This window comes from Squalius cephalus, assembly GCF_949319135.1.
Source record: "Squalius cephalus genome assembly, chromosome: 6".
Classification (NCBI taxonomy): Eukaryota; Metazoa; Chordata; class Actinopteri; order Cypriniformes; family Leuciscidae; genus Squalius; species Squalius cephalus.
In genome coordinates, this window is record NC_137127.1 from 7,010,966 (window position 1) to 7,035,803 (window position 24,838).

The window sequence follows — 24,838 nt, forward strand, 5'->3', positions numbered from 1 at the left end:
CTCTTCTCTTCTCTTCTCTTCTCTTCTCTTCTCTTCTCTTCTCTTCTCTTCTCTTCTCTTCTCTTCTCTTCTCTTCTCTTCTCTTCTCTTCGACTCTCTTCTCTTCGACTCTCTTCTCTTCGACTCTCTTCGACTCTCTTCTCTTCTCTTCTCTTCTCTTCTCTTCTCTTCTCTTCTCTTCTCTTCTCTTCGACTCTATTCGACTCTATTCGACTCTCTTCGACTCGTATTGTGTTGTCTTCTCATCTTGACTCGTCTCGTCTCTTCTCATTTTGTCTTCTCTTCTCATTTTAGCTTGACTTGTTTTCTCATCTTCTTGTTGTGTCTTGTCTTCTCTTTTAGTCTTTTCTCGTTTTATCTTGACATTTCATCTCGACTCTTCTCGTCTCGTTTTCATCTCTTCAAGTCAAGTCAACGTTTTTTTTTATATAGATACTCTTCTTTTTTTGTTTTTTCCTTTGCTTCTCTTCCTTTCTCATTTTGTCTGGTCTTCTCTTCTTATTTTGTCTCTTCTTCTCGTCTAGTCTCTATTTACTTGTTCATGTTTCTTCTTTTCCTTTTCTCTTCTTGTCTCACGCCTCAGCTCTTTCTACTGACCAGTATTTTCTTGTTGCACTTTGTTCCTTCTGTCCTTCGCCGTTTGTTCTTGTGTTGTCCTCAGGATCATGCTGTATTGTAAGAAAGAATGCAGCTGTTCTTTTTACTGGTGTTTCTCAACTGTCTGTCTGAGGAATCCTGCTCATTCTCTCCGTTTGAGTGTGTTCCGGTGTGTCTTTGTCTCTGTATACACTGTCACTCACCCTAATGGCAAATGTCATGTAGGTAAACCTGAATGAACGGAAAGTGTCCAGGGCTTCACTAAACGTTTGTGACCATTTAGCAGCGCACAAGCCTGCGTCTTATTCACTAAATCAAGTTTAACCAGTCGTACATTTGCACAAAAATGTAACTTGCGTTCAGCACAGATTTTCATTGGTATTACCTGATTAGCATAATTTCTCAAATAAATTGAACATATGCCAAATAAAAACTGCTATCAGAGAGTGCGATTTATACTTAGTGAGTCAGTATTTCATAGTAGACTTCTATATTTGGCTCACACTTATAATAAACAAAGCTTCTGTACTGTTTAAATGGCTCAAATTACTGCCAATGAACTGTTCAGTGTGCAACACTAGTTAAGTTAAATTCAGGAAACTGCTGTGGTCACTCTGACTCCAGCTCACTGTTGACAAGTCTCTGAAGTTTCAAAACCTGTACGGTGATATAAAACACACTCCGATCTGTAGAACAGCACACACTTCACCAAAGGAAAAGAGCCAGGCTGTCCCTCCATCCCAATGGCACAAACATTCTCCTCGCTTTGCTGGTTTCCACCTTCCCACTATTCTAATAAAGAAGCTAAATGGCATGAATAATGAATGTGTGTGTGTGTTACGGTGTGAACGCTGGTCTGCTTCTCATTATGTGCCTATCAAGAAGGATCACGGGTTGTAGGAGGAGAAACTACATCTGCTCAGCCTCTCTTCTTTTGTTCCTCTCTTTGATACACACCATGCTGCAGTGCTTAAAGCGCATTAGAAAGCTATTTAAAAAGACACCTATAAGCGGTTTACACTAGAGCGCTCTGCTTATCCAGCCATTTTCTCCTGGTAAAGCTAGGAAATGCTTTTACAAACGGATTCTCTAGGATGCTAACTGGTCTGTTTAAGAGTGAAGGTTACAAACCTTGGTTTATGCACTTGTAACACTTGATTTATCACCATAGCCTAAAAAGCCGAAATTACTGCATGGTGTGATCCACCTTATAGCATGCACAATTCATGCACATGGTATGGGGATCAAGCTTTGTGCAGTGTTTGAGTCTTTAAAGGATTTAAATTGTGGCTGGAGGTGATCAGACATGCCTGAAGCAGCAGAGACCTGCACTACGTTGTCCATGGAAGGTTTCCAAAACGTGCATCAAGTGTCCATTCATATCCAGCCACATGCATCACGTAGCTTCTCCGGTGGCACATTGTAACATGAGAGGAAGGAATGTCTCTTGTTTACCTACTTAGAGATGCTGTTTTATTAACCCTACAACCAAAGTAACAAATTAACCTATACACGCTGTGCCATGTGACATTAGATATGTTTACATGGACCATAATAATCCAATTGTAATGGCACTAGTAGCACAGTCGGAATAGAAAAGTCACATGTATCCATGTCAATCGTAATGATTTGTCCAAATCTGATTAAAAACTTGAAGGAAAACTGCGAGTGTTTAGGGTGCCATTTGGGACAGGGCCTATGAACGAAACTCAGCCACGTTGTTACTGTCACGTGACCTACCAGCATCAGTTATGACGCTTCACTTCTTTTCATAAATCCCCCATCAAGTGTCCATCAAATGCGCATTTCAGAATCTCGGCGGAAGTAGTAGGTCATCCGGGGACTTTTCGCTTAATACTATGTATTCGGACATCCTACTCTTTGTTTTTTGCATACTATATAGTAGGGAAGTATTCGATTTCGGACGCTGTACGTCTAGATTGATTGACAGCCCTGTTTTTTATGCAGATCAATGCCATGAAAACCAGACTTAAGCAATTTCAGTCTCAATACAACATTGAGGAATTTTACAGACTGCTGTGTGAGCTGCAAAATAGACGCCCCTCATTTTCATTGCGCTTCCAGTGTGATTGGATTGATCTTGGCACGACTGGAGTATATTAGAGCCACATTGTGAAATGCTGCTAAGTTCTACTGATAAATCAAATCTGTCAGACCCGTCAGACAAAGCAACAACACAGACCCCTACACAAGCAAATATAAGTGTTTCCTTGATCATTGTAACTGCATGCTCCATTTATTTATTTGTTTATTGGCACCTGTTTCACGTTACCATGTTGTCCCAAAAGCCATCTGAAACTGGACCATCCTGTACATTTTGATTTATAATTATATCATACTGCTAGTGACTTTTGCAAACTGCAGGTTTGTGTAAATGCAAAAGTTGTTTTGTTGTTTCATAGGGAAGATTAATCAGCCTCTATTTCCCAGTAAATGTTACCACACGGCTCATGAAAACCCTAATTACACCTTTCTTTGCGGCTTTCAAACCCTTTCTGCCCTGTGAATTGCAGTAAATTCATTTAACACACATTTTTTGATCAAACCTTTAACTGCAGCACTTGGCGTCATGCACATTCTTCCTCTTTCGTTTAGTTTCAGAGGCCCCCTCTGTTTGAACCAGGGGTGTTTCTATGGGTTCTACTCGCCAAACTCATGTTTGACCTACCCAGAATTCCAGCGGTCACCATGGTGTCGGTGCAAGCTGCCACTTCTGTACTTCTCATGCTAACAAGAGAGACGTTGTGCCAGCTCACTAAACAAACACTAACCTCTCTCCTGAACGTCTCCACAGATTTTACTTGATGTCTTAATTTTTTTCCATCTCTCCCTTTCTTGTCCTTCACATGACTTCAAACTGCTCTCTTATTATATCATCTGTTTTTTAATATTTCATGCTGGGTTTCTAACTTTGGAACAGGGAGACCTAGCCACGCAGGCAGGTGGAAGAGAACACAATGTTTCTGAAGTGTAAACCGAGAGTTGCGTCATTCCTTTCTCCTCCTCCTCTGGAGAAGCTCAACAGTCATTTCTCATCAACGCAGAGCTTTAATGAAAACAGAGCAGTGTGAGAAGGTTTTTGGGAAAGCGGTTTGTCCTTTAAGGGGAAAGACAGTAAGAGCTCACTGTAAAAGAGCCTAGAGTTTCCCAGGAGAACTTTGCTGACCACTTCCTTTGGAAGGAAGGGAGCATTTGAGAACAACATCAAATGTAACTTTATGTACTTTAAACTGAAATATAAGTTTTTGTAAGATTACATCAAATATTATGCAATGAATGTGTTTGAACACATAGGGCCAGATTTACTAAACAGGGCAGATTAGCTTGATAGTGTAAACCCATAAAAGCACCGATGGGAGTGGAAAGTTCTGCGTGTGATCTACTGACGACACACAAATTAAAGAACACAGACGTATCATTTCCATAATGACCAACGCAATCTACCAAGAGCAACGCAAATTAGCGTCTGGTTTAAGACGTGCTTTTTTGGGGCGTTAAATAATAGTGCAAATACCAGTAAATTAACAAGCGCAAACCAAAGTAAATCACCTTGCATGATTCATCCTCCTCTCATAAATTTTGCATCTGAAAGGGAAACTTATACAAATGCATATGCAATAAGGTCAGCTGCAAAAATAACCGGTTTGTAAAGCTGTTCGTATTAAATTTCGGTTCAGTAAGATTTTCAAAAAGTTTTTGAAAGAAAAAACATCTTCATTAAGGCTATATTTATTTGATCAAAAATACAGGAAAAACAGCAATATGTGAAATTACTGCAATTTAAAATAACTAATAATTATATTTTAAAATGTAATTTATTTCTGTGATGCAAAGCTGAAATTTCAGCATCATTACTTCAGTTTTCAGTCACATGATCCTTCAGAAATCATTCTAATATGCTGATTTGCTGCTAAAGTAATATTTCTAATCAATATTGAAAACAGTTGTGCTGCTTAATATTTTTGTGGAAACCATGATAGATTTTTGCATGAATGGAAATGTCAAAAGAACAGCATTTAGTTGAAGTATAAATCTTTTGTGCCATTACAAATGACTTTACTGTCACTTTTGATCAATTTAATGCTTTCTTGCTAAATAAAAGTATGAATTTCTTTAAAAAAAAAAAGTCCCCAGAGTACAAGTAAGTTTTATATCATTTAATTGTACTGTACAGTATATATTACGGTTTGCAGAACTCCACATACAGATCGACTAGTCAGTGAATCAATGTTTATTTATGTAAATGACTCCCGAGAGCCTGTGCAGCATCAGCTGTCCATCCGGCTAATGCAGCAATGCTTTAATGGAGAATGTGTGAGTGAAGAGAACGTCCACACAGCTGAGATGAGTATGCATATGTTCTTGCCAGATTCATGTGGCTTGCAGTATCATAAAAACAATGCAAAAACAGTCATATTCCACTCGCTTTTAGTTTCTGTCAACCATCAGGCAACAATTTTCAATTCAGGGTGGTTAGCAAGAATTTTAGCTTGAACATATATGAGCATTATAAATGATCTCAGATGTCTTCAGAACCAATACAGTTTGCTTATAATGTACTTTGTGAATCCAAACCGCTACAGTTTCACTTTTGTTCAAATGTGCATGTATGGTACAGCTAGTCAAAAGTTGAACAGCCCCTGCGTTCAAGGCTTTTATAGGATACAGGCACTATTAAACATTTACAGGCTTAAACAATGCAAATGTTAGTTTCAAACAAGGTTAAGATCCTTCTCTGGTCTAAATCCATTCTGTTTGGGGTCTGACAAAGCCCAATAAAAAGATTTTAAAAGTGTTGTAGACAGATCCCATTGGGGATCTATAGGCTGTTACATGAAATTGAGATGTTTCTATTTCAGATACACTTAGCAAACCTCAGTGGTTCAACACAACTCTTTATTTGTATTCTTTTTTGTACTTAATATGAGAGCTGAAGCCTTATATTAAAGACGAGAGTGTAAAAATGTAGTTTAAGTGTCCTAGGCCTAAATTTACAAAGCTAAGATCTGAGAAAAGTGGATTACTTCCCTTCGTTATAATTTGCATTGTGCCGCACCGCAACAACTTGATGCTGTCTACACTAGACGCGATAAAACGGATGTTGCAAATCCATTTGTTCTTTGTGTCAGAAGTAGCGTGAGTGCTTTAAGTACATCATAACAGGGCATCAGTTTTACTGTTGGGGATTTGCTGTGTTGCGCCGTGCAATGCTGCATCCAGTGTAGACAGCATCACTGATTATAATGGGTTCTATCTCGTGTCTGGCGTAGACATGGTGTAAGTTTATGATTATGGTTGTGAAGCTTCAGCTTGCATAGCTCATCTGTTCACCTTGACCCATGAATAACCGTCTTTTTTGCACAGATTTAAAATGTATAGCGTGCTCTTAAGCTTCTTAGAAAGAATGGATCTTGATGTTCCTGTAAAATAATAATACAAATTGTCGTCATAATTCTTAAGCAACAAAATAACCGTTTACAACAAAATAATTGAAGAGAGCATTTTTCCAGATTGTTTTTCCCAACATCAAAAGCAGCATCAACAGTTCTCACTTTGTCATTAAGGCAACAGGGGGCTTGTCATTCTCCTGACACCTGGAGATGACATCATCTCTCCTTCACCTCATACATTGTTTACTTGGTGCTCGAGAAGGTGAGAAATACACAACTTACACTTACAGATTTGTCTGCTTCGCTGTTTAAAGTCATGAAACGGAAGTTGCTATAGTTTTCTTCCCCATTGTGATGTATATCTTTTCGCTATCCTTTCGGATACCGTTTCACTCAGCTTCTTGAACAAATTTATTTTTCAGGGCAGACTTATACAATGGCAATTGATTGGATCGTTGTGGTTTGCTATTGCTATAATCTCATGTGAGTGACAGGTTGCTCCGCCCCCGTTCCAGTAAACACATGAGTAGAGTAGAGTAGAGTAGAGTAGAGTAGAGTAGAGTAGAGTAGAGTAGAGTAGAGTAGAGTAGAGTAGAGTAGAGTAGAGTAGAGTAGAGTAGAGTAGAGTAGAGTAGAGTAGAGTAGAGTAGAGTAGAGTAGAGTAGAGTAGAGTAGTTATTTTGATTAAGCATTATGAGGGCATATGATTTAAAAAATAATAATGTGCACAGATAAATCATATATCGTTGCTGTTTGTTAGGCGAAAACCTACCTAACGGTCCAAAACCGCTACTTTAAAAAAAAAAACAAAAAAAAAAAACAACAACCTGTATTCTTTTAATAATTTAACACCGCATTGTCAGAGTTGATATTGTGGCTTTATACATGGTCAGACACTTGCATGTGTCAATATATTATTAACTTTTTATGAAAATCAAGCTGAAAGGGAGTTACAAGGTTTTTGACCAGTGAATTTCGAAGAATTTCGGACATATGTGTCATTAGAACAGCCACATCTGAGGCAGCAAGTGCATCGCTTTACTTTTTCATCAACTTACAGGTTATAAAGTTTATTGCAGCTATGTGGGTGCTCATTTGGACATAATCTCATGATATAAAAGATGCAGTGCTTCGCACAGGCTATTTAAGACAACTATGAATCAGCATCAAATGCTAGTCTAAGACACTCTTCTCTGCTCCTCAAAGCTCAAACACATTAAGCATTAAGTAAAGAAATCGCTGTACTTTTTCAAAGAACTAGTTCTTTATTTACCCTTGCATTGCAAACAAGCATAGACGGTCCAAAATACGTGCGGCACTTCATTCTCGATAGAGGCGGGCTGGAGTTAAGAGGGTTTACCGACAGCTTGAGGATCCAATGGAATTACGAGATTTAGTCATTAAGCTATTTCATTGGTTAAATATTTACAAAACCCACAGACAGACGTCAAAGGGCGTCCAATAGTAATGATTTATGGCGAAAAAAAGACGAAATATGAACATATTAGGTTTCTGTCCAACAGAGATGTCATAATAAGTTCTGAATTGTCCATTTTGATTTCATGGTGACTTTAATAGTTCAGCATTACCAGCTATTCAGTGTGACTAAAAAAAGGTTTGTGTAGGATTCTAATAGGCATTTAACTTCAGAGTATTTTCCTCTGAAAGCTCAACTCATCAGATACACTATTTACTTAAATGAGCCGTCTACTGAGGCCTAAACAAAACCCAGCTTTGATCTTTCACACTGACGGCCAGTCGCTCTTTTCCACGGGATGCTTCGGTCTCTAATTAACTTCGGGCATGTGCTGTTAGAGCAGCCGTAGGGAATTCCGCTCTGAAAACCGAACATGGAAGGGTTCCCTAAAAGCCTGCATAATTAATTTCTCTCTAAATGGATTAGAAAGCAAATCGCTGCGGATATGGCAATCCATTTAGTAGTGGCTTTCTCCAAAAAAAAATGACATGTAATTGCATAATGGCAGTAATGATCTCATAATGCTCACAGCAACACAAAGAATCTAACATGGCTATAGAATACAGTAGAGTAGATGGAGGAAAATAGACTTTGAAGATAGATGAGGGTCAACAAGACAAGGACGTACAAGTTATGATATCAGCACAAGAGACAATAACTACTTGCTTCGTAAGTACCTCTCTCTCTTGTTGACACTCTCAGCCCTCTTTCCTCATGAGTGGGAACAGGATAAGCCTTTTCCCAGCATGCAACAGTGCAGTTTTGAGGAAGCGAATCTCAGCTGTCGTCATGGAACTGCCCTATGGGAACTGACCTCAGTCAACTCAAACAATAATACAACAGATTCATTGAGAGAGAGACCGTATTGTCTGTGTGGGGATTGGTAATGTTGCAAGACATGGAAATCGATGAGCAGGGCATTAGAAATGTTGGGGTTAGCCTGGGTCATTCCGCCTGGGTCATTCGCTGGAACTGCATTCCATGTAATTCTTAATTAGTTTTGTTTGTTGTAGTTCATTTTCAATGGCGCAGTTCTTTCCTTGCGTTTCGCAATTGCACCTTTTTAAAACCACATAAGTGGTTACAGGCAGACATCTTGAACTTAACGTGCAAGCACTCAACAAAAAAACAAAAACAGCCCAATATTGCCAAAGATTTGTCTTATTTGAAGTGGTCTGCGTTTGATTAGTGCTGGAAGTTGGCAGGTGTTTATACAGCTCTGTATATGTTTTAGAGCTTGTGTTGCACCATGTAATTCCTTTAACACAACATACAATGACCAAGACAATACTAATAGTAAATAACTAGTGGTGCTTGCATTACTCTTACACTTGATCATATTTAAGCCGTCTTTTTCACTATCTCAGATAAACCACTAACGGGAAGTCATTCATTTATTTATGTAGTAGTACAGGAGCTGTGTGGAGTTCAGATCATACAAATGATTGTATGCAAATGCTGGATATAATAAAAAAAATATTAATATAATATAAATATTAAATAAATACTTTAACATTTGAATATAAATATTATTATATTATTATTAATACTTTAATGTTAACATTAATATTGAAGTATTAATATTCAGTAGTGCTGTCAAACTGGTTAATCGCATAATAATCACATCTAACACACAAGTTTGTAAATGTATGTGTACTGGTATGTATGTGTGTGTATGTATATATATATATATATATATATATATATATATATATATATATATATATATACACACACACACACAAATTGTGATTAATCAATCTGACAGCATTAATATTTAGATATCAATTTGTGATTTCCTATAAATGTATGTATTGTGAAAGCTTGTTTCCGCCTCCTAGTCTTTAACTCGCAATTCTGACTTTATAACTCGCATTGACTTTATTAAAAAAATCAGAATTGCGAGATAATCGCAATTATCCTTTAAATAGTTGTATTCCGTGGCTGGAAAAAGCTTCCATAGTGTGTGTATATATATATATACAGAAAATGTTGTAAATGTAAGTAAAAATATATATATATTTTTTACAATATACTTAATAGCTGAACCACTGTCATCATGTCGATTTTACAGTGAAGTGTTCAGTAAAACATTCACATGTGTGATTTTTCCCTGATGGGGCTCAATTATTTGCCTCATTGTGTGAGCTGCAGGGAGAAGCGTTACAGCTGTGCCACTCTGGAGAATAATTGAGGGAACGCTTTCTGTCTGTGCAAATCCCACTTAAGCCCTGTTTGGTTGCAGATATTGCCCTTTGTCCTTGTCTCACTAAATCGCCATTAAATTTCTCCCCAAACCTTCTGAAATGAACACTGCCAGTGCTGAGTGGTGCCCTGTTTCATCCTGTAATCAGAGAGAGGGGGGAAACATGAGACACACGGAGGCAGAGACCCCAGTAGCGTGCCACTAATGTGCCGTGTTGATCCCCTCCTGCGGTTTAGCAGACTGGATTCAGTGGTAATAAGCCCTCCTGGTTGAGGGCTGATGCCCTATTATTACCGCATTGTCTCCCCCGGGGCTCAGGAAGTGAGCGCAGACCTTCTGCAGCAGCTCCCAGAGACACGGACGCTTTTAGAGTCTTACCTCAGCCCAAAGTCACCCACGGGAACATATTCAGTGTAATTATTACATGCTCTTCAAGACCTACCAGGAGTGGACGGCTTTCTAGGATTCTTTAAATTAAGTAAATCAACAGCACAGGTTGTATGTAATGAAGGCTTCAGCTTTTATACCTATTGACCTTGTAGTTTATATGATATTGGTGAGCACTATGCTGGCGCTTGCTTTGTTTTTTCGGTCACACGTTAGTTTGGGGAGCACATATTCACTATTAACTAAGATTTTGCCTCAATAAACTCCTAATTTAATGCTTATTGATAGTTAGCAATTGTTGTTGTTAGGTAGTTGTTGTTGTAGTTAAGGTTAGGTATGGGGTAGGATTAAGGAATGGAGAATAAGACATTTATATGTGCTGATAAACAGCCAATAAGCTAGTAATAAGCAACTAGTTAATAGTTGTGTATATTTTTTGCCTTGTGAAAATAGTGTTTAAAACAGATTTCCTGATTTTACTTTTTATTTTATTTTATTTTGAACCTCTACATATTTAACATGAAATAAATATATATTTACACAGGGCTTGACATTAACACCCGCTGGATTTTAGCAGTGGTGTGTAACAGTCATTCCTACTAGCCACTTCGGCGGGTTCATTTTTGATATATACATTTTTCACTTGTAGGCTTTTAAAAAGGAATCTGAAATAATGCACTAAGTGCAATGTGGTGTTGTTAAAAATATTGATTTTTCAATACATATTGATACTGAAACTCTCCCAATACTCATTTTCCACAGAATAGATACACGATACCAGCTGCGCTTTCTCGCTCTCTCATCTCTACCCACCTTCCCCCCACTTACTCGTTTTATTTGCTCCGGATGAATATTGTTGGTGTTACAGGGCTTGAATTTGGCGTGGGATTGCGCGTATTGCGCATAATTTTACTCATTCACGCATATTTTGTGCTCACACCCAAAGTGTGCGCACATAAAGCCACCTCTCAGTGCTAAATTGAGTTGTTTTTCGCTGCTTATTGCACTTAAACAGTCAAATACTCGTGTAAACATATTCAGTTATGATTTAAGTGAACATAAACAGTTGAGAAAGAAAATGCATGGTATCAAAATTGTGGCCAGTGACAATGCTGAGTGGAGTGGCTAATAACTTTGAAAATAATATGTAATTTTTTTGGAGCAGTTTTCCTCAATACTCCTATTTTATTTCGGCATATTAAACTGGGGGAAAAAAATACAGTTCAAATTTAGACTTAATAACTTTTTTTTTGGCTCTCCTTTCTGTTTATCTTGGACTGAAAGACAAGTGTGATTCAAGCTTTAAGCCAATGACAGATGAGGAGAACACTGTGTTTGCCATGAAGTGATGAAGGTTGTATTTACAGCCTGTTGACATTGATTCGACACGCATCTTAAGACCTGAGAAGCTGGTCGTTTGGAATGATGTCATTGTAGCATGAGAGTGCTTGGTTATGACAGCCAATGGAGAGACGAGATGAAAGACTATTTCCACACATTTCTTTTCACACACATTCTGAATCACCACCAAATTCTCAAGTGGCTTGTCTGAAGTCATAAAAAGCCATGCAAAAGAATGATTTGCCATTCTGAAGTGGATTTGAGCCAATCACAGTGCCACTAACCCTCTCAGCAAACACCCCCTACTGGTAGGAAATATACTATTTTATATTGATGTCGTTGTCAGAGGAACAGAGAAACAGCCTGCAGGAGCTGCCATGATAATGATGCAGTGCAATATCTTTGATTAAGAGATGAACATCTGTCTCTGAGCTATATGACCACACACAAATGCTCATTCAACAGTGATTCAGACACTGCTGTTGCAACAGGTTTTAGTTTTCTTACTGCCAGCCAGTAAACATTTGACGTTATTGTCTAATACCCTAAAGCAGTGTTTCATAACTGGTAGGTCATGAACTAAAGGTGAATCTAAGGTTTGTTCAGGAGGGGGGAAATTAAACTAAATAAATAATAGCAAATATATAATCACAAAACAAATACCCTAATTAATATATATATATATATATATATATATATATATATATATATATATATATATATATATATATATGCAAAGTATAAGAAAATACGACCTAGACTACATAAAATATTGGTTCACTTGCAAGGAAGATAAATTAATAAAATTAAAATAAAATCTTAATATTATATTATGTATTTAAATGTTTTATTTTAAGGCATTTTTGTACGCTACTATTAGTGCCGTCAAAAATAATCCATCATTTTTACAGAAAAAACCTGGGAGCTGTCATTGCCAGAATAATTCTGTAAAAATACAGTAAAAATGTAAACATATTTACAGAACAACTGTACATTTTAATATATATATATATATATATATATATATATATATATATATATATATATATATATATATATATAATTATTTATTTATTTTTTTAACCAGTAAATCCAATTGCAACTAAAATCTGTTTTGTAACTTTAACATATACTGACATCCACCAAATAACACTGGTGGTAAAGAGAGAACCATAATACATCAAAGTTCATCACCCTTATAATATAGAAATTAAACAATGTCATGCACACAAATACAAAACACCTTCATGCAACACACACAACAATAAAACAGTGCAATAAACATTCATTCAACAACATAAAATGTAACATAAAACACTAATATACATAACTGATATAAAAGAACTAAGAAGAATATGGCTTTTCACTGTGAATTATTAGATCATTTGTTCTTTTTAAATGTATTTTACCATAAAATTACACAAAATGCAAGGTTAGATCTATTACAGTTTGTACTCCGTATGGGAACTTAACAATTTTTTTTAACCAATTAACTGCATTTTTACAGTTAAAATTACATTAGATTTTTCGCACTTGTAAATAAAACATTTAGATTATTGGGTTGCTTTTTACAAGACAATATCAGTTGAAACCAGTTGAAAAGCACAATCACATATCTGACTTTTGCACATTTATCTTATTTCCAGTAGTAAATCTTATTGGCTGGGTTTTGCTGACATTCCACCCTCTCCCCGCTCTTTTTTCCATATCTCCTCATAGATGCAAACGAGAGGTCGGCCAAGAGATTTTCACCCGATGGAGTCTTCAATTACACCTCTCTGCTCCTCAGTAAAGAGGATAACATGCTGTACGTTGGCGCTCGAGAGACTCTCTTCGCACTCAATATCACCGATATCAGCAGAACGCAGCTGCAGCGTAATGTGAGTATGTCTGTGTTGCATTTTGGAGAATTTATAAGCATGTGCATCAGTCTGTAATATGGGAATTATTAATTTAAGGTTCAAATGAGAGTAGAATATCATTGATGTTGAATCTCTAGGCATCATTTAAAGAGATAGTTCACCCAAAAATGAACATTCTGTCATCATTTACTCACACTTATACTGCTCCAAACCCATATGACTTTCTTCTGTTGAACACAAAAGAAGATATTTTAAAGAATGTCGGTAACCAGACAGTTGATGGTAGCCATTTTCCCTACTATGGAAGTCAATGACTACCATCAGCTGTCTGGTTACCGACATTCTTTAAAATATCTTATTTTGTGTTCAGCAGAAGAAAGAAACTCAAGGTCGAGGTTTGGAACAACTTGAGGGAGAGTAATTGATGACAACACTTTCTTTTTTGGCACACACGTAAGTGTGAACGCAGGTTAAGTGGGTCACTTTCTGATCATTTGTCATTGGTATTTTTAAAAAATATTATCCAAATGGCTACATCAATGTCATACTATGTCGTTTAGTTTTGTGACATTGCATGACATTGATTATCAGTGAATAATGGATCAAATTTCAATCCATTCATCACACAAAGCTATCGTGTGTTTTCCGAAGACTTGAAATGTAGTGCTGAAGTCATAAGGATCACACCTACTTTTATTGGGATTTTGTGTCCTTTTTCATACAGTTTAAGCGTCCTACTTTACCAGTTGTCCCACTTCCTCCTCATTGTATTTTGACATCAAACTTTGCAACAAATTAACTTTTTAAGTCATAAATAGACCTTCACAGTTCACTGCAAATATTTTGTGTTGCTTGATTTATTTTGAACATAACAGAAAGGCTATGTTACAGGCAAGGTGACTCACTGTAGGCCCACTCAATGTGCTTGTTAATGCATGATGTTTCTGTAAATGCACTATAGCTGGCGAGACTGCTCAACTCAGTCAGCTTGCGATTTTCACTTTTTCAGTTAACATGGAGCACGCCACAGAGAAAGAGAGACGAGTGCAGTTTCAAAGGGAAAGACTTACAGGTAAGAGATATTCATCAAACCAAGTGGAGAGATGTCTGTATATTTGAACATGACGTTTCATGTCGATTCATATACTGTAACTCAAGTAAGAATTAGGTCTCTCTCTCTAAAGTAGATGTTGGGCAAAATTTGAATCTGAGAAACTGCCCGTCGCACCACTTTCAGTTCATAGGATCCGTTATTGCCTTGACACGTCCACACTGTAATTTCCCTGAAAGCTTGACACGGCATAAGGGCTGTTATTAGATTAATAATCCGCATGCCTAATTTGCTGCCAGATTGATTTGTCTTGAGAGCCAGGTTTGGATGGATGTTGGGACCCTGATGAAGACACAGTAATAACTGCTGTTTCTTGAGACCGATGACACGCAGCTGCCAGAAACCTCTCCCAGACTATTACAGAGGATTTAGATCAAACCTAGTGATGTGAAAACAAATTCTGAGCCACAGCCAAGCAACACTTGTGCACACAGCCTGGTGCTTAAATTTGCCCTCATATAACGTTCAAACTCTTTGTTCATGAATTTATTGTATCTTTGAAAATTAATTTGGACTAGTACCAAATGTAAAAAAATAAATAATGTTTTTCTTAAAGGGATAGTTCACCCAAAAAAGAAAATTCATCATCAATTACTCACCCTCATGCCATTGCAAACCTGGAGATATACAGGAGATATTTTGATGAATGTTGGGAAATTTTTTGACTTCTATTGTATTGACAAAAGATATTTAGCAAAATAGAATTTAAAAGAAATAAAGTCGTAAGTCTCCAACGGTGCGTCCGAAATCGTGTACTGTCTGAGTAGGTACTACATTTGAATTTGAACTTACTCTGTGACCGTTAAAATATATATATTCTATATATTATAGAATTTATAGATTATATAGAATGTGTGTAGTATGAATGTAATCCGCTGTGCTGTCATTATCATGTGACCTACCAATCACAAATCCTCTCCCGTGGCCTCATGGGATAGTTCGGGGACTTTTCACCTACTGTTTTTCAAATACTATGCATTCAGACATACTACTCTATTGGCGTACTGTTTTTCACATGCTATATAGTAGGCAAGTATTTGATTTTGGATGCAACACAAGTGATCTAATAGATGCAACGATGCCCAGCACTTTAGTTACTGTCACATTCATGTCTTAAATCATTGTCTGTCTCTCCTTCTCTTATGCATTTCCTTTTTCTCATTCCAGACTGACTGCTTCAATTACATCAAGATTTTACTGCGTGTGAACAGCACTCACCTGTACGTGTGTGGAACGTATGCTTTCAGCCCTATCTGCGCATACATCGTAAGTACTGTTTCATTTTGTTCTATTCTGCTGCAGGATCTCACCACCTCCATCCATGCTTTTAACAGACTGCAGGGGAGGAATTAATTATCCATGTAATTTACTCAGTCAATCAAAATGTCCTCAGAAATACACTCTTCCGCTTTCCCCGAGGGTAAATGCCGTTCGGATGAGAAATGATTATTGCCCTGCACTTTACTTAGACCCCTCACTCTGGAGACGATGCCTGGATTGGTCTGTGCACATGAGGGGTCGACACGGACCACTAAGATTGAAGCTTAAGGATAGTGTACTTTGCATACACAAGCTGATTCTGTGACAGCTGTCCCTTGAAATGGTTTGCAGATTTACATTTTACCTTTATGCCCCTATAAAGACACAAACGAAGTGCGTCCAGCCGCAACTCCCTCCAAATATCCTTTTTATCAGGATCCTTGGCCCACACACAGTCGAAAGTACACACATCATCCCTTCGCTTTGAGTGCGTTCACCCTGTTCTTACTATCTCCTCAGACTTATCGCAATAACATGACGTTCTGTTCAGCAAAATAAGGTCCTTGTTTAGATCTGCACAGGCAGTAAGCGGTCAAGACAAGAGACAGTTCTTGCTGTCTTTACAAGAATGTCCGTCTTTTCTCCTCCAGAACACGTCTGATTTTTCCCTGGTGCGCAGTGAAATGGGAGAAATCGTCACCGAAGACGGTCGAAGCCGGTGTCCTTTCAACCCTGAATACAAGTCCACGGCCATCATGGCTGGTACGTGCTACAAAAAGTGGTGTAACGTTCAGTATTTTGGCATCACTGTATAAAACTTAAACTTGTTTATTTCAGTTAGGGTGTGTTCACACTTGTAGGTCAGTTCTTTTGGTCTGGACCAAAAAATAAAATGATACATTGAAGTCCTGAGGTTTTAGTAAATGGGCATGCAATTAAAAATGTGGATGAATTCAAATATTTGGGTGTTACCCTGGACCCAACTCTTAGTTTTAAAAAACATGTTAAAAAATTGAGTAGTACACTAAAATTTAATCTTATAAATTACAGATATATAAGAAACTCTCTTACCATTGAGGCATCAAATACTTACTTAAGTGCAATGATTGTTCCACATTTTTTGTATTGCATGACAAGTTGGTCTCAAGCGGGTAAGACAGTCTTAAGACCACTTGAATCATTATATAAAACAGCACTTAAGATCCATGATAAAAAAACACGTCAATATCACCACTGTAAAATAATTACTAAGTACAATATTTTAAATTTTGGAAATTTGATAATGCATTCAAATGTTTGCTTACTTTTTAAAATCATTAATAATGCTGTCGCTCCTCCTCTAAAAAAATGTATTACGCGCAACTCAGAAAAAAAAAGAGCTACTCGGTCAGCCACTAGAGGAGAGTGCAATATTCCCAATCGCAAAACTTCTTTTGGCAAATCAACTTTTTCATTTGTGGCCATAACTCAGTGGAATACTCTCCCTACACACCTTATTACATGTACAAATCCTCAAACCTTTTCGAGTTTGACAAAGGCATGGTTACTGTCACAACAAAATTGTACACATTTATGAAGTGTGTGTGTGTGTGTGTGTGTGTGTGTGTGTGTGTGTGTGTGTGTTGGTTTAAGTAAGGGGGAACAATTGAGCATATGATAGTTTTAATTGAAAATTAAGTGTGACTGTAGTTGTAAAATTGTATATTTTAATGTTTTGTATTTTACTTTTATGAAATGTTGTCCTATTGTCTTATTGATCTGCCAAGGGACTACGGGCGGAAAATAGCACTTGTGCTATAACCTGGCACAATGCATCTCTCCTTGTTTTGACACAAGGTTAATGTTAATTTGTGCATTGTCCCTGTTTAAATAAAAAAAAAGAAACTTATAATCCTGGTTTACTTAGGACTTAATTTACACAGCGCTCACACTTATTCAAATGAACTCCACTAACAGAGCAATCGCACCAGAGTTCGCTTTAATCGAACCAAATCTGCCAAGTGTGAACACACTCTTAGTATCCAAGGCAACTTTTCTAAGTTTTTTAACTTTAATATTTATTTATTGATCTAGTATTAATAATTTATTAAATTTCAGCTTTATTTTAATGATCCAAAAGCATTTTTTAAATTTTTTTATATAGATTTAGATTTAGTTAACAATAACAACACTGTTCTAAGTGCATTCTTATAGATCATGCCGTGCCGATACTATACGTGCTACAAAAAGTAGAGTTCGCGACACCCTTTCCTGATTTGCTTCATTAATGTCTGTTGCTTTGAATGATGGTTTTACAGATGGAGAACTGTATGCTGGCACAGTCAGTAACTTCCAAGGGAACGAACCTATCATTTACAAAAGCCTTGGCCAGGGCACAGCCTTAAAGACTGAAAACTCACTGAACTGGCTTCAAGGTAAGAGCCACATCCACTAGAGCAGATTCACTAACAGTTGCGCACAGTATGCTATTTAATCACTAACTTCTCGCAATTCAGTTTGACCAGGCGCTCATGTCTGAAAGGAATTTCTTCCTCACCGTCGTCATTTATATTCACAGTAAAACTGCTGTCATACTCACGTTTATGTCATTCCTCTAAACCTGCAAGACTTGTGAAGATATTTCTATAGATAGATTTCTATCCCTCCATTGACAATCCAGTATTTAGTATTATTATTTCAGTATACCTTTAACTATTTTTATAACTAATTGTTGTTTTAGTTGTAGTAATTTTTGTACTTCGACTTATTTATTTCAGTTAGAAGGCAACCCTAAGTTTTTCATCTAATATTTAAAATAGAATTTTCATTTTTGGCTAAACTTTCTCTTAGTGACTCGGCACTACAATAGCGCAAACAGCATGCAAGTAAATGGTTCTATAAGTGGCACAATTTCCAATTCTGTTCTCTTTAGGGATCAGTCCCCCTGAAGTTACCACTAAGAGGCCATTTTGGCACAGCAGAGAGTTATTCATATAAAGCAAGACTACAGAGAACAAAACAAATCAATTTAGTTTCAGTTTACACAGTCAAACCCTTCTCACTTTACTAAAGAGTGCTGAATAATAGCTTAATATTTTGCCATAAGTGACTAAGTTGATGAGAGACGCATATGCAAAATCGATAATAGTGTAACAAAAGATCTTCTATTGGTAACTACAACTAAAGATCGTCATATAAAAGGGGTTTCAGGTGGACCAGTGGCTATATTTGTGACACAAAGTCCTCATTACTTAAAAACGCTGCTGTCTCGGTGTACTGTCCATGCCGTGGATTGACACTTGTTTTTATTTCTCCCACAGATCCCGCTTTTGTGGGCTCAGCCTACATTCAGGAGAGTTTGCCCAAAGGCAACACAGTCGGCGATGATGATAAGATTTACTTCTTCTTCAGTGAAGCGGGAAAAGAGTTCGATTTCTTTGACAACACCATTGTGTCACGCATCGCTCGCGTGTGTAAGGTGAGGGGCACTTCGGTGTAAACATTGTTGAAGGGAGTTGGATGAGGGCCATTCTCGATACTGCAATAATCCAACTACATACATGTACACACACACCATTTATTCACCCCCCAATTAAGTGTAAAGGAATACATGGCATTATGTTTGTGCATGTTAATATTAGTGCACATATGTGGGACATTGTGTGTGTGTGCTCACATGGCCGTGCGATCGTTTCATGTGTCACACTGAGGTGAGAGAGGTCCGCTGCCTTTCAGAGAGATTAGGAGGTTTGTGTTTCAAAGACACATTCCTCAATGCAGAGCTTTCCCTTTACTTGGTCCGCCTCCAATTCTTATCTCTGCTCAGCAAATATTAGCATTCATCTGTTGACTTGAGGGGCAGCTGAAAATGCGCATTGCACACACACACACAACACTTCACAGTTCTTTCCAAAGAGGTCTATAATACCTGTAGAAAGCTATCCTATGGGTGCTTCCAGTTATTTTTGAGCCTGTCACCAAAACCATAAATGCTTTGTGACTTATTGGCCGATGACATCAAATGTGCACAGTACCAAACTCTTCTCTAGAGAATAAAAAAGGAAAAGAGCTAATATATCATTAATATAGTAGTGCAACAGCAACGGGAGTTTTCACTGTTTGTATCGCTCTGCTTGTCTGTGTTTGTTTGTTTGTTTCAGACAGACTAAGCAGTGATAGCAGAATGTTTTTATGTGCAAGTCATTGAATCATTCACTCAAACGATTTGTTCACAACACTGAATCATTCAGGAACGACACAAGTGACTCTCTTTTTGAGTGATTCATTGAATCATTGACTTAACCAGTTTGTTCAAACCACATTATTTAGTGACTATGTTTATGGAAAAATCATTCAATCACTGATTTAACCAAATTGTTCAGGAATGAAACAGTGACTCGTGACCTGTCTGTATGAGTGAGTCATTGAATCATTTACTCAAACAATTCATTCAAACTTGAATGAAATGAAACACTTGTCTGTAAGAGTGAGTCACTGAAACATTCACTCCACCGAAACAAAACACAGGTACTAAATACAACTGTGTGCTGGATTTGTTTGAAACTTTGTTTAGCACTGTAAAGATAGGAAAAGACACGTCTAAAATGCGTTTCTAAATTTTAACTTCTGTTTTTTACAGTGTCATAAAACCAAGCTGTTGGTCTGAATATCAGCATTGCTTGCGAAAATAAGTCAAAATATTCAAACAATTTTGAATGTCAATGAATGGAGAAAAATGCTTTTTGGGTTCAGATAGTGTAGTTATGGCATCTACTAGCAGGAGGCTAACGGTGCTTTGGTAACTTTGAGCCCCTGGTATTTTTAAACGCAGTGATGAATAGAAACATTCAGTGATGACCATGTAGCTTATTCAAATAGGCTTTTCTAACCAGCTTCAGTAAGAATAATTACCTAATTGTTTGCGTTTTCACACCAGCTAATTTACCAAGTGGCAGCCGATAGAAGGTTCACGCACTTCAGTCTTCCTGCCTTGTAATATGGATTATCACACAGGCTGCATGAAATGCCTCCTGACAGTTAAACGGTTGCAATGCCAGGGGAATGTGTCCTGCTTATTGGCATCCACTACCTTAAACATTATCCCAGGTTCCCTTTTTAGCTTGCCCCATATTCCTCCAACCAGATCCACTGGAGCCCAGCCATGAGGAAGGGAATGCAATGATTATGTTTATAAGCTGCATTTTCTTGGTTTTTGTACCTTATCTCCTCTCATGTAGTAAACAAACGTAATGACTCCTGCAAAGCCCATTAGCAGACTTAATTGTCGTGCATTCTGTGATGTGACATGCAACAAAGCCAGGCTCACGGACCGATGCACAAACCCTTTCCTATCACATCTGTGATTTTTTTTTTTTTTGATTTCCCTTTGCTTATGCTCTTCATCTCAAATCGGTGTATTTGCGCGCAAGGAGTGATCTGAATCTTAAGAGAGTCTCTACGTTGCCAGTTGGGTTAAAGCACTGACCCTGTCTGTTCTGAGCGGTGCATGAGCGGAGTGCAACATCTGCAAGATTCATTTGCCTTCTCGTCTTGCTTTTGAAGTCTGAGAATGATTTCAGTTCCACTGCTCTTTCTATATTTTGGTTTCTTTTCTTTTTGACTCCTAATTTACCTCCAATCACGTGTCACTATAATATGGATATTGGTGAACTTTTGCACAGATGACCATGTCAAATTCCAGTGGAAACTGTGAAGCATGTCAAACTATCCATTTACGTGCTGCAACAGTTCCTTATTGTTTTAAGATTCTTTCTGAATTGCACCTGGGGTTTGGATTTAAAAGCGTACCATATCATTTACACTCAGAATGACAATGAGCAGATCCTTTGGTTTCAATTGAAATGAATTGCATACAAGATGTGGAAGCTTCTCCTTTAAGTTTTTAGCTACCACTGTTCTGCCATTGTAGAAATACCCTAAATATATGTATATATTTATATATACATGTACATTTTATATAAATACATAAATGTGAGCATGCATTTACTCATCTCACTTGCACAAAAACAGATTCAGTATTCCTCAAAATTAATAAACACTATGAATTGCAAACCTGCACTAATTAAATATGTTAAATTACACAAATATACTTTATGTATTTAATCTCACTTTATTAACCAATGTCCTTGCTGCTGACTTTTTTTTGTTTTGTTATTAAAAAACAAACAAGTAATCCCAGCCCTGGTTAGAAAAAGTAATGCAAAAGTAATGTAACATTACTTTCCATAAAAAAGTAACAAAGTAGTTACTTTTTTTAAGGGGTAATGCAATATTATAATGCATTTCTTTTAAAAATAACTTTCCCCATCACTGCACCTCATTAAAAATAATACCCTTAAATAATAGTAATTAAAAAATTCTATGTATTATATACACTCAAAAAAATAATCTGTTGAACGAACTTAATTAAATTAAGGAAAGGTTTTCCACGAAATTGAATTACATTTTTCCTACAAAATCGAAATAGTTTGAAATAATTTGTTGTAATATTGTTGTATGAATTTAAATTAATTTAGTTATTCCTGCTAGATTAAGTTTTGTCAGGTTAACTACATTTAGTTTTTGTCCTGCCTTAAATAACCAACATTATAATTTTAGTTAATTTGACTCTATGGTCACTTCTAATGATAGACACTACTAGTGTTCAATTGAATTATTACTTGTGCAGGTCTGTGAGCGATGTTTACACAGTGTATACTGAGTGCCCACAGCCTGAACACGAGGTTTAATGCACATATAGCATAATACTGAGCCCACAGCCTAAACACAGTCGCCACTCTTCTGCAAAATGGTAACCACAAAATTCAAAAACATTACAGAAAGTCCTCTAAGTTTATAACATAACTGAACATTAAACACTAACATTAACTAACAACATCTTTCCATTTACTGAAAAACACATAAAATAACACTTTTTCCCTAAATTGACCCTCTTAATGCAATCCCTTGCAAAGCATGCTGGGAACTACAGATCCCCTGCCCAGTTAGATGTCAACAACAATGATTCATGTAGTTTTCACACAAATTAATTAGGTTGATTGGACACAATTAAATTAAGTTGTGACAATATTAAACAATCATGTTACTTTTGCTTATTGTAATTAATTATTTTAACAAGAGGCCAAAATTCTTTTTTTGAGTGACATCCGGTTAAGACGAACGAAAAATATTCATGTTGACTCAATTAAAAAAAATTTGGTAAACCAAATTTTTTAAAAATTACATTGATTACATTTAATGAAATTAAGCTGGAATCATTTCTATGAAGGGTTGAGTTGTATATGCTCATTTTAATTAATGAAATTGAACAAAGAGCTAAAATCATTTTTTTGAGTGTACATTAATTTGCTATTACATAATATAAATGATTTTAACTTAAAAAACTGCTTAAAATAAGCTTTGACCAAAACCAATAAAGCAATTATGGATTAATTAGCTTAGCAATTTTATATGTTATTGTGCAGAACATTTACTGTGTGATTTTGATGGTCCAAGCACATTCATGGATTATAGTGTAACTTAGCCTTCAGCTGTAGGTTTACAGTGCTAAACTCTCCTTCTCAATGATGGGTGGGAGTTTCCCTTTAAAAGATTTTATTGGAATGTGTTGTTGCCGGTCCTGCTGGTATGGGAAGGCGTTGTCCTGCGTGCTGGATTACAATAATATTATAATTAAAGGAAAGCTCATTTTCTTTGGAGAGCAGCTGACATGGATGAATAAAAATTGTGCTTTTGGGACCTCTGCTTTACGTACCTCTGGCTGTCGTTCAGGCCATTTGTACTTCTTATTTGTCTGTTTCTCTGCCCTGCTCTTTGCCCAAACTTCTACTTCTGTTCTCGTCTTTGATTGTATCTCTCTGGCCATTTGTTTGTTCAGGTGTTCAGTATGAAGTTCTGCTTGAGCGAGGGTTGACACTAATATAAAGCTGCCCTGAACAACAAAAATATTGAGTTGATTCATGGTGTGGCTTTGTTCTTCTTCACCTGTGTCATAGGGTTTATTCTCCAACATCCCTTCCCTCAAGTTTCCACTATGCCTTTTTCTTCCTAACTGTAATTTTATCTTTAGATCACTTTTAAACCAATATTTGTCTTACTTTTTAGGGTACTTTTTGTATAATGAACTCCAGCATAGTGAATAGTGCATCATACTTGACAACAAAGGGGGAAGTCAAATCAGTATCAGATTAAGCAATTGTCTTTAATCCAAGAATTAGTTACATCATTTCCTTATCACGATATCAGTCACATTTTCCCTTTCGTCTTTTCTTTTTTATTATGTTGAACAGCAAAACAGATCTATAATATTAATTGGGAAATTCTCATAACTGTGTTTTCTCTTCTGATAGACGTTAAAGCCCTTGAATTATTCTGCCTGTTTTGTTTAAAGGGACTTAAAAGTACCAAAGTTAAGGCCTGTACACCCTCAGGGCCTCAATCCCAAAAACACACTGTTGTACTCAGTCTTAATGCACAACATGTGATAGAAGCTGCAGTCCTTGTCCAGTTCTAAATCTTTACGTAAGAGAGAAAGTTGCCATCATAATCAGCATTTCCATTGGCTGATGCACCAGCTTGTTGGAATCGACAGCAGCTTCTAGTTCCCTCTCGTGGTCAGAAATGCTCATAACAAGTCTTTGCACATATCCTCCTCAATTTACTTTCACATTTATGGCAGACGCTTTTATCCAAAGCAACTTCAGAGTTTTGCTAGTATTTGAGTGTTTCCAGGGAATCAAACCATATGTTACCAGTTGAGCAAATACTATAATATAAAACTAAAATAACACTGATTTCTATCTGTATTTCCACAGGGTGATAAAGGTGGAGAGAGGGTTCTTCAAAAGAAATGGACAACCTTTCTGAAAGCCCAGCTCCTGTGTTCATTGCCTGACGATGGGTTCCCCTTCAACATTATCCAGGACATGTTTGTACTGACCCCCAGCAAAGAGGCCTGGAAGAGCACTGTGTTTTATGGAGTCTTCACCTCACAGTGGTAACGTATTACGCTATATCTCCTGAAATTGCATTTAGAATACAGATAATACAGTGAATACCATTGTGGCTATGTTTGTGTTACTCATGAACCTTTGAGAAAAAGAAGAAATCCAGCGTTCATTTCTGTTATTGAACCCTGCCTGGCACTCAACCAGAATCCTTTTGCTGTACTTAGTGTGGGAGTTGTGG

At 37.0% G+C, this 24,838-nt stretch overlaps 1 protein-coding gene across 2 annotated transcripts in view; it reads left to right on the plus strand.

The window, feature by feature from the left end:
* The window catches only part of sema4ba (sema domain, immunoglobulin domain (Ig), transmembrane domain (TM) and short cytoplasmic domain, (semaphorin) 4Ba), a 114,563-nt gene that overhangs the window by 81,290 nt on the left and 8,435 nt on the right, over nucleotides 1-24,838 (plus strand). For both annotated transcript variants that reach the window (XM_079874618.1, XM_079874619.1), the window contains 7 exons: nucleotides 13,139-13,299; nucleotides 14,291-14,353; nucleotides 15,560-15,658; nucleotides 16,303-16,414; nucleotides 17,950-18,066; nucleotides 18,952-19,109; nucleotides 24,466-24,647. In XM_079874618.1, the coding sequence (XP_079730744.1) occupies nucleotides 13,139-13,299; nucleotides 14,291-14,353; nucleotides 15,560-15,658; nucleotides 16,303-16,414; nucleotides 17,950-18,066; nucleotides 18,952-19,109; nucleotides 24,466-24,647 (892 nt within the window). The remainder of the gene's footprint in view (nucleotides 1-13,138; nucleotides 13,300-14,290; nucleotides 14,354-15,559; nucleotides 15,659-16,302; nucleotides 16,415-17,949; nucleotides 18,067-18,951; nucleotides 19,110-24,465; nucleotides 24,648-24,838) is intronic.